At 39.7% G+C, this 12,972-nt stretch overlaps 1 protein-coding gene across 2 annotated transcripts; it reads left to right on the forward strand.

The window, feature by feature from the left end:
- Nucleotides 1–896: 896 nt before the first annotated feature.
- LOC144049373 (melanopsin-A-like) lies at nt 897–12,739 on the forward strand. Of its 2 annotated transcripts, none has more exons than XM_077562257.1 (9): nt 897–1,552; nt 5,223–5,356; nt 5,435–5,638; nt 6,817–6,988; nt 7,240–7,401; nt 9,133–9,240; nt 9,714–9,888; nt 10,856–10,996; nt 11,201–11,374. In XM_077562257.1, the coding sequence occupies exons 1-9, from the start codon at nt 1,383–1,385 to the stop codon at nt 11,228–11,230; spliced, it is 1,296 nt and encodes a 431-aa protein (XP_077418383.1). In that variant the 5' UTR covers nt 897–1,382; the 3' UTR covers nt 11,231–11,374. The 2 variants fall into 2 exon arrangements, with proteins under 2 accessions (XP_077418383.1, XP_077418382.1); XM_077562256.1 differs by having other exon boundaries at nt 905–1,552; nt 11,113–12,739.
- The last annotated feature ends 233 nt before the right edge of the window (nt 12,740–12,972 follow it).

A 12,972-nucleotide genomic window follows, 5' to 3' on the forward strand; every position in this document is an offset into this window, starting at 1 on the left:
GACAAGCGGAAGCCCGACTGCGTGGAGTGTACATGATAGCAAAGCGCAGTAGTCAAGCTGAATAATTGGGCCGCGCCAATTAGTCGCCTGGTTCCATGGGTGCTCTTTGCATGCGTGTCGGTCCCGGCCGCGAGCCACACGGCCCGCGATGACGACATGATGCTCAGCGTCTTGTTGATAGAAATCATGACGCCTGTTACGTAATCATCTGCCAGGGAAAGAGGAGAGGGGTGGTGTTAAGGCTCAGGGCTGGGCCTGGTGACATGAGGGCTGGACAGGGAGGGAGGGAGGGATGGAGAGAGCGAGGGAGAGAGACAGATGGGTTAACTATAAGCTTTTGGTCCTTCCTCGGGTCTCCTGACGGCCTCACGGCTCTGGCTGGGTTCTGAAGTGTTCGGTTTAGGTGAACGGTATGGGATTTTTTAAAATAGGTTTTAGGTGAACTAATGAATACACACTCACACGCACATGCACATACATATAATCACCCACATACAAAATAAAAATGTATTTAAAAAAATATATATTTAAAAAAAAAGGAGAGAGACGGACGGAGAGAGAGAGAGAAAAGAGACAGACAGAGGGAGAGAGCGAGACAGAGGGAGGGAGAGAGAGAGAAAAAGAGAGAGACAGACAGACGGAGAGAGAAAGAGAGGGGAGAGAGAGAGAAAAAGAGACAGACAGAGGGAGAGAGAGAGGGAGGGAGAGAGAGAGAAAAAGAGAGAGACAGACAGACGGAGAGAGAAAGAGAGGGGAGAGAGAGAGATGGAGCGGGAGAGGCAGGGTGAGAGAGAGAGAGAGACAGATAGACGGAGAGAAAGAAAGAGACAGAAAGACAGGGAGAGAGAGAGACAGAGGGAGAGAGAGAGACACACAGAGAGAAAGAGAGACAGACAGACGAAGAGAGAGGGGGAGAGAGACGGAGAGAGAGACACACAGAGAGAAAGAGAGAGAGACAGAGAGAGAAAGAGATACACAGAGAGAAAGAGAGACAGACAGACGAAGAGGGAGAGGGAGAGAGACGGAGAGAGAGACACAAAGAGAGAAAGAGAGACGGAGAGAGAGACACACAGAGAGAAAGAGAGACAGACAGACGAAGAGGGAGAGGGAGAGAGACGGAGAGAGAGACACAGAGAGAGAAAGAGAGATAGACGGAGAGAGAGAGAGAGATGATGATGAGAGAGCGGCGCACAGCTGGTGTGAAGGCACGCCGGGAGAGCTCGTCAGCAGTTCTAATGTGAAGACGCTTCCACACTGAGGACATTTTCTCATCTCCGGACCACTTGTGGACTTGAAGTCGCAACTTTCCTCCCGAAGCAGCGAGACGTACCATCCCATCATGAAAGCCGGAGTGCAAGAAGCGGGTGTTCCCCTCGCCGACCATGACGCGGTCCACTGACAGCATGGAGCCCGAGAAAGCGCACACCCAGAGCAACTTCTTCACCAAGGTGGACGTGCCCGACCACGCGCATTACGTGGTGGCCGCGTTCGTCCTGGTGATCGGCACGCTGGGCGTCGCGGGCAACGCGCTGGTCATGTTTGCATTCTACAGGTAAGCCAGGCTGCAGAGTGCAGATATAATGGACACATTTTCATTGGCATTCCTGCAGGATGTGTTCTGACAGTAATGAGGCAGCAAAATCGTGGGGAGTGTCGACTATAATTTGTTCCCATGTTGCTTTGGTGGACTTAAGGAAGTAAATTAAACTAATCTGGCATTGTTTAGTACCCAAACATTTCATATTTTGCGTGCTGCGCTGAATCTAATTTTATAAAAGCTTACATTACTGTATCTCATTTTTCTTGTCGTATGGCATTAGCATAGCGTCATACCAAGTGTAGCCTCATTTTATCACAACTTATAAATTAATTCTATCGCTTCGCATCTCATCATACCACATTTTATCGCATTATAGCGTATCCTACTGAACCCCATCTAAATTTTGCGGTTCTTATCTCATCTTGTTATAAATTATTCCGTATATTATCTTACTGTATCATGACATATTTTATGTTATTGTGTTGTATCACTTCATATCGTGTTGTATCGTCGCGAATGGTATAATTTTGTACAATCAATATGTTTTGGAATGAGTGGCTAGAAATGTAGATATACAAAAATAGGCCCAATGTAACGTAACCTAATGTATCATATATGGGAACCGTGTCAAACCAAGGCCCGTGGGCCAAATCCGGCCTGCTACATCATTTTATGTGGCCCGTGAAACCAAATTATGTGCATTGGCAAAAAATGTTCACTTGTAAAAATGCTTTTTTTGTTACCAATCCCCCTTTTAAAATAAATATGAGCCGTTTTTACTGGCCTTTGATTTCAAAAGTTTGCTGCTTCTTTTCCCCCCCATTAAATATCAAAATTTATAGTTTTTTTTTCGTAAGCAGCAACAAATACCCTTGAAATGTTTATTCAGTGGGAGAATAAAATAGACTGAAATATTTTCCATTCATTACCATATAGAATTTCACTCAAATATTTCTATTTGTGTGAATGTCAGGCTTAAATTGTAAAGCGCTTTGGGCACCGTATAGTGTAGTTAAAGCGCTATATATAAAAAGCAGTACATTTACCAAATATGGGTTGCATAAACCTTTTATTTCCTGTTCCTACTGATGTGAATAGGTTCCTGGAAGAGGAAATGGGTCAGAAGGGGAATGGGTATGTGCGCGTGCACTCTCACTGCATATGTGTGTGCGTGTTACTGTTAAGGGATGGTCTCGTCAGGACCTTTTGTTCTCCATCTCTCCATCGCAACAACAAGATAGATGAAAAAGTTTTGGCATTGTGTTGTGTTGATAACTTGCGGTTAACTTAACTCATTCACTGCCATAAATTAATTTTTTTTAAAAAAGATTATTAAAAATTTGGGGCAAGAGGCGATACAATTTTTTATTGTAATTAATCACACGACTTCACTAGTTAACTCACAGTTAATCACACATTTTATATCGGTTCTAAATGTACAATAAAAAATTCTAGGTTTTCATACTCTTGTTAACAAAAGTGGGGGGGGAAATTTTAACTAATAGAAATAGTTCAAATTAATTTTTGACGTCAATGGCAGTGAATGAATTAAAACATAGCATATATATATATATATATATATATATATATATATATAAATTTGGGGTGTCAGGCGATAACTCGCGATAAATCACAAATTTTATATCTGTTCTAAATGTACAATTAAACAAAATCTAGGTTTTCATACTCTTGTTAACAAAAGTGGAAAAAAAAAGTTAAACTAATAGAAATAGTTCAAATGAATTTTTGACGTTTATAGCCGTCATTGGCAGTGAATGAGTTAATCATACGCGTGGGCACACATACACACGCATGCATTATGCACACACATTGTACATATCACACATTCTCATACAGCCAGTGCATTCTCTCTGGTTGAAGTGTAACATGGTTCTGTGCGTTAATTTGAATGAGTTGAATAATGCAATGCACGCACACACACACACACACACACACACACACACACACACACACGCACACACTGAAACATGCATGAGAACGACCACGGTGAGATCATGTGCATTGATTTAGGTGACCTCAATAATAGTCTTTCTCTTATCTAAGATGTGGTGGTTATGCTGGTAACTTTTTATGCTGTGTTGATGTGTCAGTTAACCGTAGAGCAAAACATTTTTTAATTTTTTTTAAACTTTTGATGCAAATTGCATCTCATTTTGGAGAATATATTACTTTTAACAGGCAGTAATATTTGTCATAATGAGAAGATAACATTTGTGGTTACAAACTATTATTTACTGTAAATGGGTAATTAAAACAGCTGCGGCCACATTATTTAGCAAACATATGCTAGATGCACAAAATGATGTCACATTATTTGTGGGCTCACTATTTGGCAAGCACTTTTGCGGCGAGATCTGACTAATGCTGACATTTGGGTCACCATCACTCAAAAGTGGCACGAACCAGCCGGTTGTGGCTCACTCAGGTTTTAGATTATAATCCAAATTGTACCGCTGGCTATCAGAACGAGCAACGCCTAACCCAGAATGACACTAATCCAATTTTGATCTAAACACTCACTTTTCATCTCCTGTCTTGACTGTGCAGAAATATGTTGCCAGCTGTCACCCTTTGGGCTGTGTCTCACTATTTGGCAAGGTCAAGCTACAGTTTATGGCGTTGTTAGATTACTGTTTGATAAAACAAAGCACACATAAAAGAACGTTTGTGATGGCTCCTTATTTGGCTGTGTAATTATTTGGCCCTTTTCACGAACAGGACATAAATTTTGTTGTGGGCTCACTATTTGACAAACACAAGCTACCGTTTACAAATGACCAAACATTTGCTGTAAGATCACTATTTGGCAAACACATATTACTTTTTAAAAATGAACAAAGGGATGTAAACCTGAGTTGTGGACTGACTATTTGGCAAACGCACATATTTGATTTGAATGGAATAAAATGTTTGTGCTCATTATTTAGCTGACGTCACAGACTATTATTCTAGGTTGACCAAACATGTTTTCGCCCGGACAGGATGTAAAAAAGTGAACATTTCCAGGGACGGCGGAGGGGGTAATAAATTCATGACAATGTCCGGTTTTCATTGTGCGACAAATAGGAAGCGGAGTACGCGGTGTTGTTACCACGGCTGATCAAGCGATCGCGAGGGGTGTCGGGAGAAAAAAGGCGGCTTTTGTGTGTGTGCGCATTATTATTGTTATATATTTCATTTCCTTTCTTTTCTTTGGTCCTTCCTCGGGTCTCCTGACGGCCTCACGACTCTGGCTGGAAGTGTTCGGTTTAGGTGAACGGTATGGGATTTTTTAATAGGTTTTAGGTGAACTAATGAATACACACACGCACACACGCACGCACGTACACATACTCACCAACATACAAATTAAAAAAATCGATTTCTTTTTTTTAAAAAAGAGCAATGATGATGACATGTCAAATCGGTAAAATTACCGATTGAACAATACTGTTAAAAAAATATATATATAAAAAAAATAAAAAAATATTGTTATACAGTATATTTAAAAAATATTTTCTTTCTTTTACAGAAAAAAGTACGTCCGTTTTTTTGTTTTTTTTTAGCTCACTGGTAGCGCTCTGCGCTCCCGAACCATAAAAGTGGTTAGGCACCTCCTTGTTCTCATTTGGTTCGAATAAATTTTACCTGAAGCACATCTCACTTGTGTGTTTGTGTGTAGCAACAAAAAGCTTCGCAGCCTGCCAAACTACTTCATCATGAACTTGGCAGTAAGCGACTTCCTCATGGCCTTCACGCAGTCACCAATCTTCTTCATCAACTGCCTCTACAAGGAGTGGGTGTTTGGCGAGATGGGTAATTCTGATTCCATCCTACATAATATGCACTTCCGTCTAACATCCAAAGTATTAAACATCACGATTGGTCACGCAGGTTGTAAGATGTATGCGTTCTGCGGCGCCTTGTTCGGCATCGCCTCCATGATAAACCTGCTGGCCATCTCCATCGACCGCTACCTGGTGATCACAAAACCGCTGCAGACCATCCAATGGAGCTCCAAAAAAAGGACCACGCTGGCCATCATCTCCGTCTGGCTCTACTCACTGGCCTGGAGTCTGGCTCCTCTCGTCGGATGGAGTGAGTCCCTTACATCAAATCATCAACGTCAAATAAAGCGTGTGAACTCAGCCACGCAAAAATACAAGCAAGAAAAAAATGTGAAACTTTGTTTGGGCTCACTATTTGGCAAGCATGTGATACTATTTATATAGCAGGGGAAATGATGTCATTTTAGCTGTGGGCACACTAGTACTTGGCAAGCCTACGCTACCGTTTAAAAAAAACAAACAAAGCATTCGCTGTTGGCTCACTTTTTGGCAAGCACAACACGCTATTCATAACAAGCACAATTATGCGGCTTCAGTTGTGGGTGCACTATTTGGCAATCAAAAGCTGGTGTTTACAAGAGGTTGTGTCAGTGCCTGTGTGCTCACTATTTGGCAAGTATACACTACTAATTAAAACAAGGCAAAATGATGTCACATTAGCTGCAGGCTCACTATTTGGCAAACACTACACGCTATTTATAACAAGCTCAATGATGCGGCTTCAGTTGTGGGTGCACTATTTGGCAATCACAAGGTGGTGTTTACAAGAGGTTGTATCAGTGCCTGTGGGCTCACTATTTGGCAAGTATGCACTACTAATTAAAACAAGGCAAAATGATGTAACATTAGCTGTAGGCTCACTATTTGGCAAACACATTGGTAAATATACCTAATGATGTAACGTGCTGTTGGCTCTATTTGACAAGCACAAACTACTGCTCTAATGGGCAAAAGAGTGGAACTTCAGCAGTGATCTCACTATTTGGCAAGCACAGAATACCGTTTTTGTTTTTTACCAATATGACTATTGTTATTGAACGATGGTCTTTGGGCTAACTATTTGGCAAGTGCAAGGTACTGTTTACAACAATGTATTTTACAGCGAGTTTTGTGCTCACTATTTGGCAAGCAAAACATAAGTAATTGTGGACTCACTATTTGGCAAGTGAGCACTATTCTTTATAATAGGCAAAATAATATAACCTTATTTAACACTGACCTGTCTTTTCGGCAAGCAAAAGCTACTGTTTATAATTTGCAAAGGGACATAAAAGCTGTGGATCACAATTTGGTGAACACAAGCTATAATTTACGACAAACAAAAATACAGGAGATTTTGTGTTGACAAACAGATTAAAGCTTTTGCTAAATGGAATTTAGTAGTTATAACAGATACATAGTACTTACTTTCAATTTGACTTTGTGTAGGCTCTTACATCCCCGAGGGCCTGATGACATCATGCACTTGGGATTACGTCACATACACAGCAGCCAACAGGAGCTACACGATGATGCTGTGCTGCTTTGTCTTCTTCATTCCGCTTCTCATCATCTTCTACTGCTACATCTTCATGTTTCTAGCTGTCAGGAAGACCAGCAGGTGAGCCGTTGACCGAAAGCATTTTTGTGCCACACCTATTATTACTGTATGTATATTGCAACATGCTATATTTCTTATTTTAAAAACTACGTTTTTGGCATCTGGAACAGATTAAAGGCATTTGCATTCATTACATTGGAGAAAGTTGATTTGAGATACAAGTGATTTGAATCACGAGCATGGTCACGGAACCAGTTAAACCCAAGGTGCCAATGAACTATTTAAGGATGAACTCATATTCTTGTCTTCAGGGAGGTGGAGAGACTGGGCACCCAGGTGAGGAAATCCACATTAATGCATCAGAAATCCATCAGGAGCGAATGGAAGCTGGCCAAGATTGCTTTTGTGGTCATTGTGGTTTATGTCCTTTCCTGGTCGCCATACGCCTGCGTCACGCTCATTTCATGGGCCGGGTAAGACTGATTTGAACTACGGTATATAAAGTCGCAATTGGTAATGAATTACTTTGTTCACACAATAAATTGAAATACATGTATTTTAGGGTACGCTGACTCTTATGCAGTCACATTATCTCAATGGGTTATTTTTATTTACCCTCTTGAAATTTTAGGACATTTTATAGTTGCTTTTTGAATGTTTCCTTTTCTGCCTTTTTTATTTTTTAATCAATTTTCCTGACTTTTTTGTATGAGGGGGGGTCATTTTATGGTAATTTTCTTTCTTTTTTTTGTTTTTGACATTTTATGGTTACATTTTGAATGTTTTCTTTTCCTCCTTTTTTTATTCAATTTTCTGACATTTTAGTCAATCTCATTGACATTTTATGCCTTTCCTCTTCTTTTTGAAAGTTTTATGGTCACTTTTGGACATTTTAAAGTAATTTTTAGAACCTTTTCATCTAACTTTCGTCTCACTTTTTCTGACAACTTAAAATTTGGACTCTGCCTTTTTTTGAATATTTAATTATGAATATTATTATTTTTAAATCTAAATCATTAATTCATTTAAAGAATATTTAACCTAAAATTTCAAATCAGATGAATCACATTTTATAATTTTGATTAGTCACGATTTATCGCTTAATTAAAAGTTTTTTTTTTCATCAACATTTTTTTGCCGGCCAGCAACCGTTATTTGTTAATTTTTTCGACATTTAATGTTATGAGGACATCTTCAAAAATCTTCATCTTTTTTTGTAATCAGTTGATTACTTGCATAATTTAAAATGAAAAAAAAATGTCCCCAATAGTTTGACATGAAGAAATATTCTGAATGTCACACGTAACATTTAATAAATTCTTTACTTAAATGCATGTAATTATGTTGTTGTTTTTTTTGCTCAAACACAACCTGTGCTACCTTTAACGTAACCATCCACTGTCATCATCTGCGGTCAGAACTAATAGTGATTAATGTGATAATATTTTGTGATTAATTAATTAGTTAACGCTTTAACTTTGACATCGCTACTAAAAATTAAAATAAATATGTAACAAAATATATGAATTTTTACTCCTATCCAGAGCGGCTGGTTGCAGATCCACTGGTGTAGTGAATGGTTGAAAAGGTTTTCAAATGATTTATCTTGGTCTCCTTTTCATCACAAAAACCTGGCATTGAAATAGGGAATCTTAGACTTATGATATCCACTGTGCATACATCATTACCTCTCTGTGCTGCTTGACATTCCTTTTGGAAAAGTTACCAAATAAGGTTCCATGGTACCATGTGTTTGCAGCAAGTTTACTCAAAGGAATTTAATTTTTAGGGAAATTTCGAAAACAACACAGAATATGTTATGCAATATTGGGGCCAAGCATTCCCAGGACGATTTACGAACTGGAGCAGATGGCGAAATTGTTCAAGTGTTTTTAACCTCTCAAACAACCTTTGCACAGTTGGTGAAATTGTGAACAATATACGAATATATTACTTGATATCTGCTTGCTGTTCATTCAAATGGGAAGTCACCAACACACAGATGGGTTTAAGGCACATTTTCAGATAATCCCTAAACGCACGTGACCCTTTGATTATGTAACAAAACATCAAGAGATCAGGGTAACTTTGAGCTGTTGGACTCATTTTCTTTCATGCGCGAGACATTTAACTGGTGTTAACCTTTTGTATCTCCAATGGAAAATATATGATTTAATCTCATTTCATCCCTCTGTTTTATCCAGGCATGCTAACATCTTGTCGCCATATTCCAAGGCTGTTCCTGCTATCATAGCAAAAGCCTCCACTATCTACAACCCTTTCATCTATGCCATCATTCATGATAAATACAGGTAAACAGTGCAACCATAAATCCTCACAGGAGCCTTCACGCTAACAGACACAACCCTCGATTAATCACCGAAAACAAACCCATGACTTTTTCTATAATCATTTGTTGCTTGAAAAAATAGATAAAAAAAAAAAATCCTGTGCAGACCAGCTGTGTTGACATTTTCATGATCACAAAGTGTTAGCATCCACAGAAGCTACATTTTCTCAGGTAGTTTTAAACCTTAAGTACATCTCTTCTGTCTGACGTACGCAACGATACACGATGTATTATTTCCATTTCCATACATCTAAAGAAACTCATTGCTAAATTAACAAACGCAACAAACACAATGCAAGCCAACTACACGGTCTTAGCACCTAGCAGCAAGTGCTAATCTCACTAGCTATGTGTCACTCTCCTTGTAGCATTTGTATAAATAAAGATCATCTTGCATGCTGTCAATTTTGCATTGTCTGTATGTGTTTTATCCAGGATGACTCTGGCAGAGAAGTTCCCCTGCTTGTGGTTTTTGTCTCCTACCCGTCGAAAGGAGTGCATCTCCTCTTCATCCATTAGCGAGTCGTCCTTCAGGGACTCCATCATCAGTCGCCAGTCCACAGCATCCAGGACTCACTTCATCAGCACGTCCTCCAAACAGACTGACATGGTAGATAAATATGAATATGAATAAAAGCTGCTCTTTGTAACAATTTGCCCAACAAATATCTTTATCTTCTAATGAGTAAGATTAACACCTTAGCTGTTCTCAATGGGTACTCCTGCAAGCCTCTAGTCTGGGCCAATAGTTTTCAGACTGGATTCAGGTTTGAATTTCCTGCCCCCTGACTACGGATATGATGTCATGTGCACATTGTGTATGTGAAAAAGGGGGTTGCAGTTTCATTTTTTGGCCACAGGTGGCAGTAGCGATTCAAAATTGAATTTTCGGCATTCAGCGGCTTTAATGCTGCATTCGAGGGTGGTCGGAAGTCGGATATATCCGAGTTGGTTTTTCCCGGTTTCGACCTGAAAGCGTTAGAGGAGAAAGTAAACAACCAAAATGGGGGATAGAGATAAATTGTTTTTTTTTATTTTGGTCCTCAAAACTAATTTTGACCTCCAGAAAACTTGCCTTTTGGCAATTTCGCTTCATTTATTGTTTTCATCTTGTTTCATAAGCATTTCATACAGTTCAGTAGTTCCCCGTATAATTTTATGCAGGTAGATATCGGCATACTACTTTGCGTTACGTGAAGTTATGTCGAACATTTATGAATGAAGAAAGCTATCTAGTTTTATACTCGAGTAAATTGTGTTTTAGAGTGACACAGTATAGTCCGTCATGAAGTCGGGTGCTCCCCCCCCCCCCCCCCCCCGACTCCAAAAGTGGAATTACTGAGTTCAAGGGAGCGAAAAGTCCGACTTCTGACCATCCTCGAATGCAGCATAAGTAGTTCCATTGTGCTACAAGAAACAAACAAAAAATCCATGTAAAAGAAAATTATAACAAAACATACCAAAAAAACACGCACATCTCAACTCAACCTTATTAAAAAATGTAACCAATATAAACAAAGTGAAAGTGGTATCAATAATGGAAGTACAGATTCTTAATGTCCACATACCAACTGCAGGTTCCGAGGGATGTGGTAATGGAGCCTTTGGGCAGGAAGTCTGGCGATTCCTTCAGAAGTACGTCATCCTACCATCACTCCAGCAGAGGCAGTTCCTGCAGAAGGCCGTTAGAGCGGAAGACCACCCATAAAGTGGAGAAGGTAGCTTGGAGCAAATACAGTAGTCGTTTGTATCATTGCATATACTCTCACATTCTTTTGCTCATGCACGTATATTTGTCTGTTTTGTTTTTCCTTTGTTTTGTTTTCACCACCAGCATCCATGTACCATGACTGAGTCATCAGGCAACTGTGACCATGAACTGGTTTCTAGCACTCTCACCAGCGCCACTCTCCCCCTACTAGTTCTTACCAGGAGGCGTAGTCGCAGTTTGACCCACAAAGACTCAAAGAGGGACAAAACCGTTCCCGACAGGCCGCAAGGCTGCAAGAGCAACTCGGCGGACTCCCTGTGCGTCGGACAAGCCGCGACCGCCGAGCCGCCGCCGACGTCGCAGCAACAGCAGCAGCAGCAGGGCGTCCCTCGCATTGTCGTCATCAGTCCCACATCCGAGAGCAGACTAGTCCAACAGGACAGCCTCTGCCTGGAGGAGGCGATGGCAAACAATGTTTTGGTTAGTCTGAACTTCTCGTCTGAGGTGTTGGAAGCAGTGGAGTTGCTATCCTGACTTGTTGAAGGACAGATTCCGCTCTTCTCCACCCTCCACGTTTATTCGCTGCTACGGACGACTTTTTTTTTTTTTTTAAAGGCTTCGTCTTCCAAGTTCAAGTTCAAGTCAAAGCATAGCTACTGCCCTGAGCCTCAAACCCCTAACCTTGGACTATTTGTCAGTGAACTATCGGGTGTTTGTGGTTGGGCAGAAATCCGTTCCACGCCAAATCAGGTATGTTAGTTAGCATTAGGTTAGGGAATGCAATTTTGAATGTACAGTATAAACTATGTAATTGACATCATCGTCACGGGTGCTGTGATCAATTATGGACCATTTCTCCATCACACAAACTTTTCGTACTGGCTCACCATGTAGAATTTTGTAGAAACCCTCACAATTTAGTGTCGCTATCTACTGTATCTGATTTGAATTTGACAACTATCGAGTCAACGCTCTTCAAGTCATTAAAGTATTCAATCAAAAGCCAATCAAAATGTCTGCTTCGACATAAAATGGCCGACTTCCAATGTGATTCACAGCATGTGTATTTGAGACTCTTTTTTTTTTTAAATCCCTGACCTGTCATGATAGACATGGCTATTAACTTTCATGTCAGTGGATGAAACAAAACAAAAAAGTAATATGCCACTGTTGTCTGGTTGTTAGCACTTCTTTTCCATTATGGACCTTTTGGGAGAGACAATCATAAAGAGATTATTAATACGAATCAGCTGTGGATATGGTTATTTATTTTATGTTGTCCTCTAATGTTGAGCCCATTGTGCAGATGCAATGTATAACTCACCATTATTGTCTGTGTACAGGCATTAAAAATGCAATTTTTTTAAAATATACAGATTTTTTTGTTTGTTTTTAAAGTGTACAGTATGTTACCACTTTTACAGTCAGACAGACGGAGATGTTCAATTTAATAAAACAACAGATGACTAGATAACTATTCATTAGCTGACTCCAATTGGGAAAAAAACACCTGTTCCACACAGCTCACTATGTAAGCTTTATTGCAACAGTTTTTTTTTTTTTTTGGGGGGAGGGGGGTAAATTATATGATACAAGTCATCTGTCTTTTTTTCTTTCTTGAAACAAGACAGATGTTTGCACATTATCCAGAATGCTATTTTATAAAGCACATTTTCTCCTATGACATGCTGCTGTGTTGTTATCCATGTTTCCTGCATGCATAATAAATGGTAAAACACTTTCTTTCCAATTTAATTGAGCACTGAATGAGTTTATTTTATCATTTAATATAAAAGGACAGTGTTGGGACATGCATTTGGTCAATAGGGGTTTGCCCAACATCTCTTAACACCACCACTATATCATGTTACAATAATAGACACTATAAAAAAAGCAAAAAATAAATACAAAAAAGCAACAAAACAACACACCACAATGTGCAATGTATATCATATACACACAATCAAATATTTTTCTAACTCA

Source organism: Vanacampus margaritifer, chromosome 3 (genome assembly GCF_051991255.1).
Source record: "Vanacampus margaritifer isolate UIUO_Vmar chromosome 3, RoL_Vmar_1.0, whole genome shotgun sequence".
Classification (NCBI taxonomy): Eukaryota; Metazoa; Chordata; class Actinopteri; order Syngnathiformes; family Syngnathidae; genus Vanacampus; species Vanacampus margaritifer.

Bases quoted from the DNA above. Each gene is read 5' to 3' on its own strand.
- LOC144049373 (XM_077562256.1), top strand. From the start codon at position 1,383: ATGACGCGGTCCACTGACAGCATGGAGCCCGAGAAAGCGCACACCCAG. The intron at 5,357-5,434 runs GTAATTCTGATT...TTGGTCACGCAG, and splicing joins GTGGGTGTTTGGCGAGATGG to GTTGTAAGATGTATGCGTTC. The intron at 9,241-9,713 runs GTAAACAGTGCA...TGTTTTATCCAG, and splicing joins ATCATTCATGATAAATACAG to GATGACTCTGGCAGAGAAGT.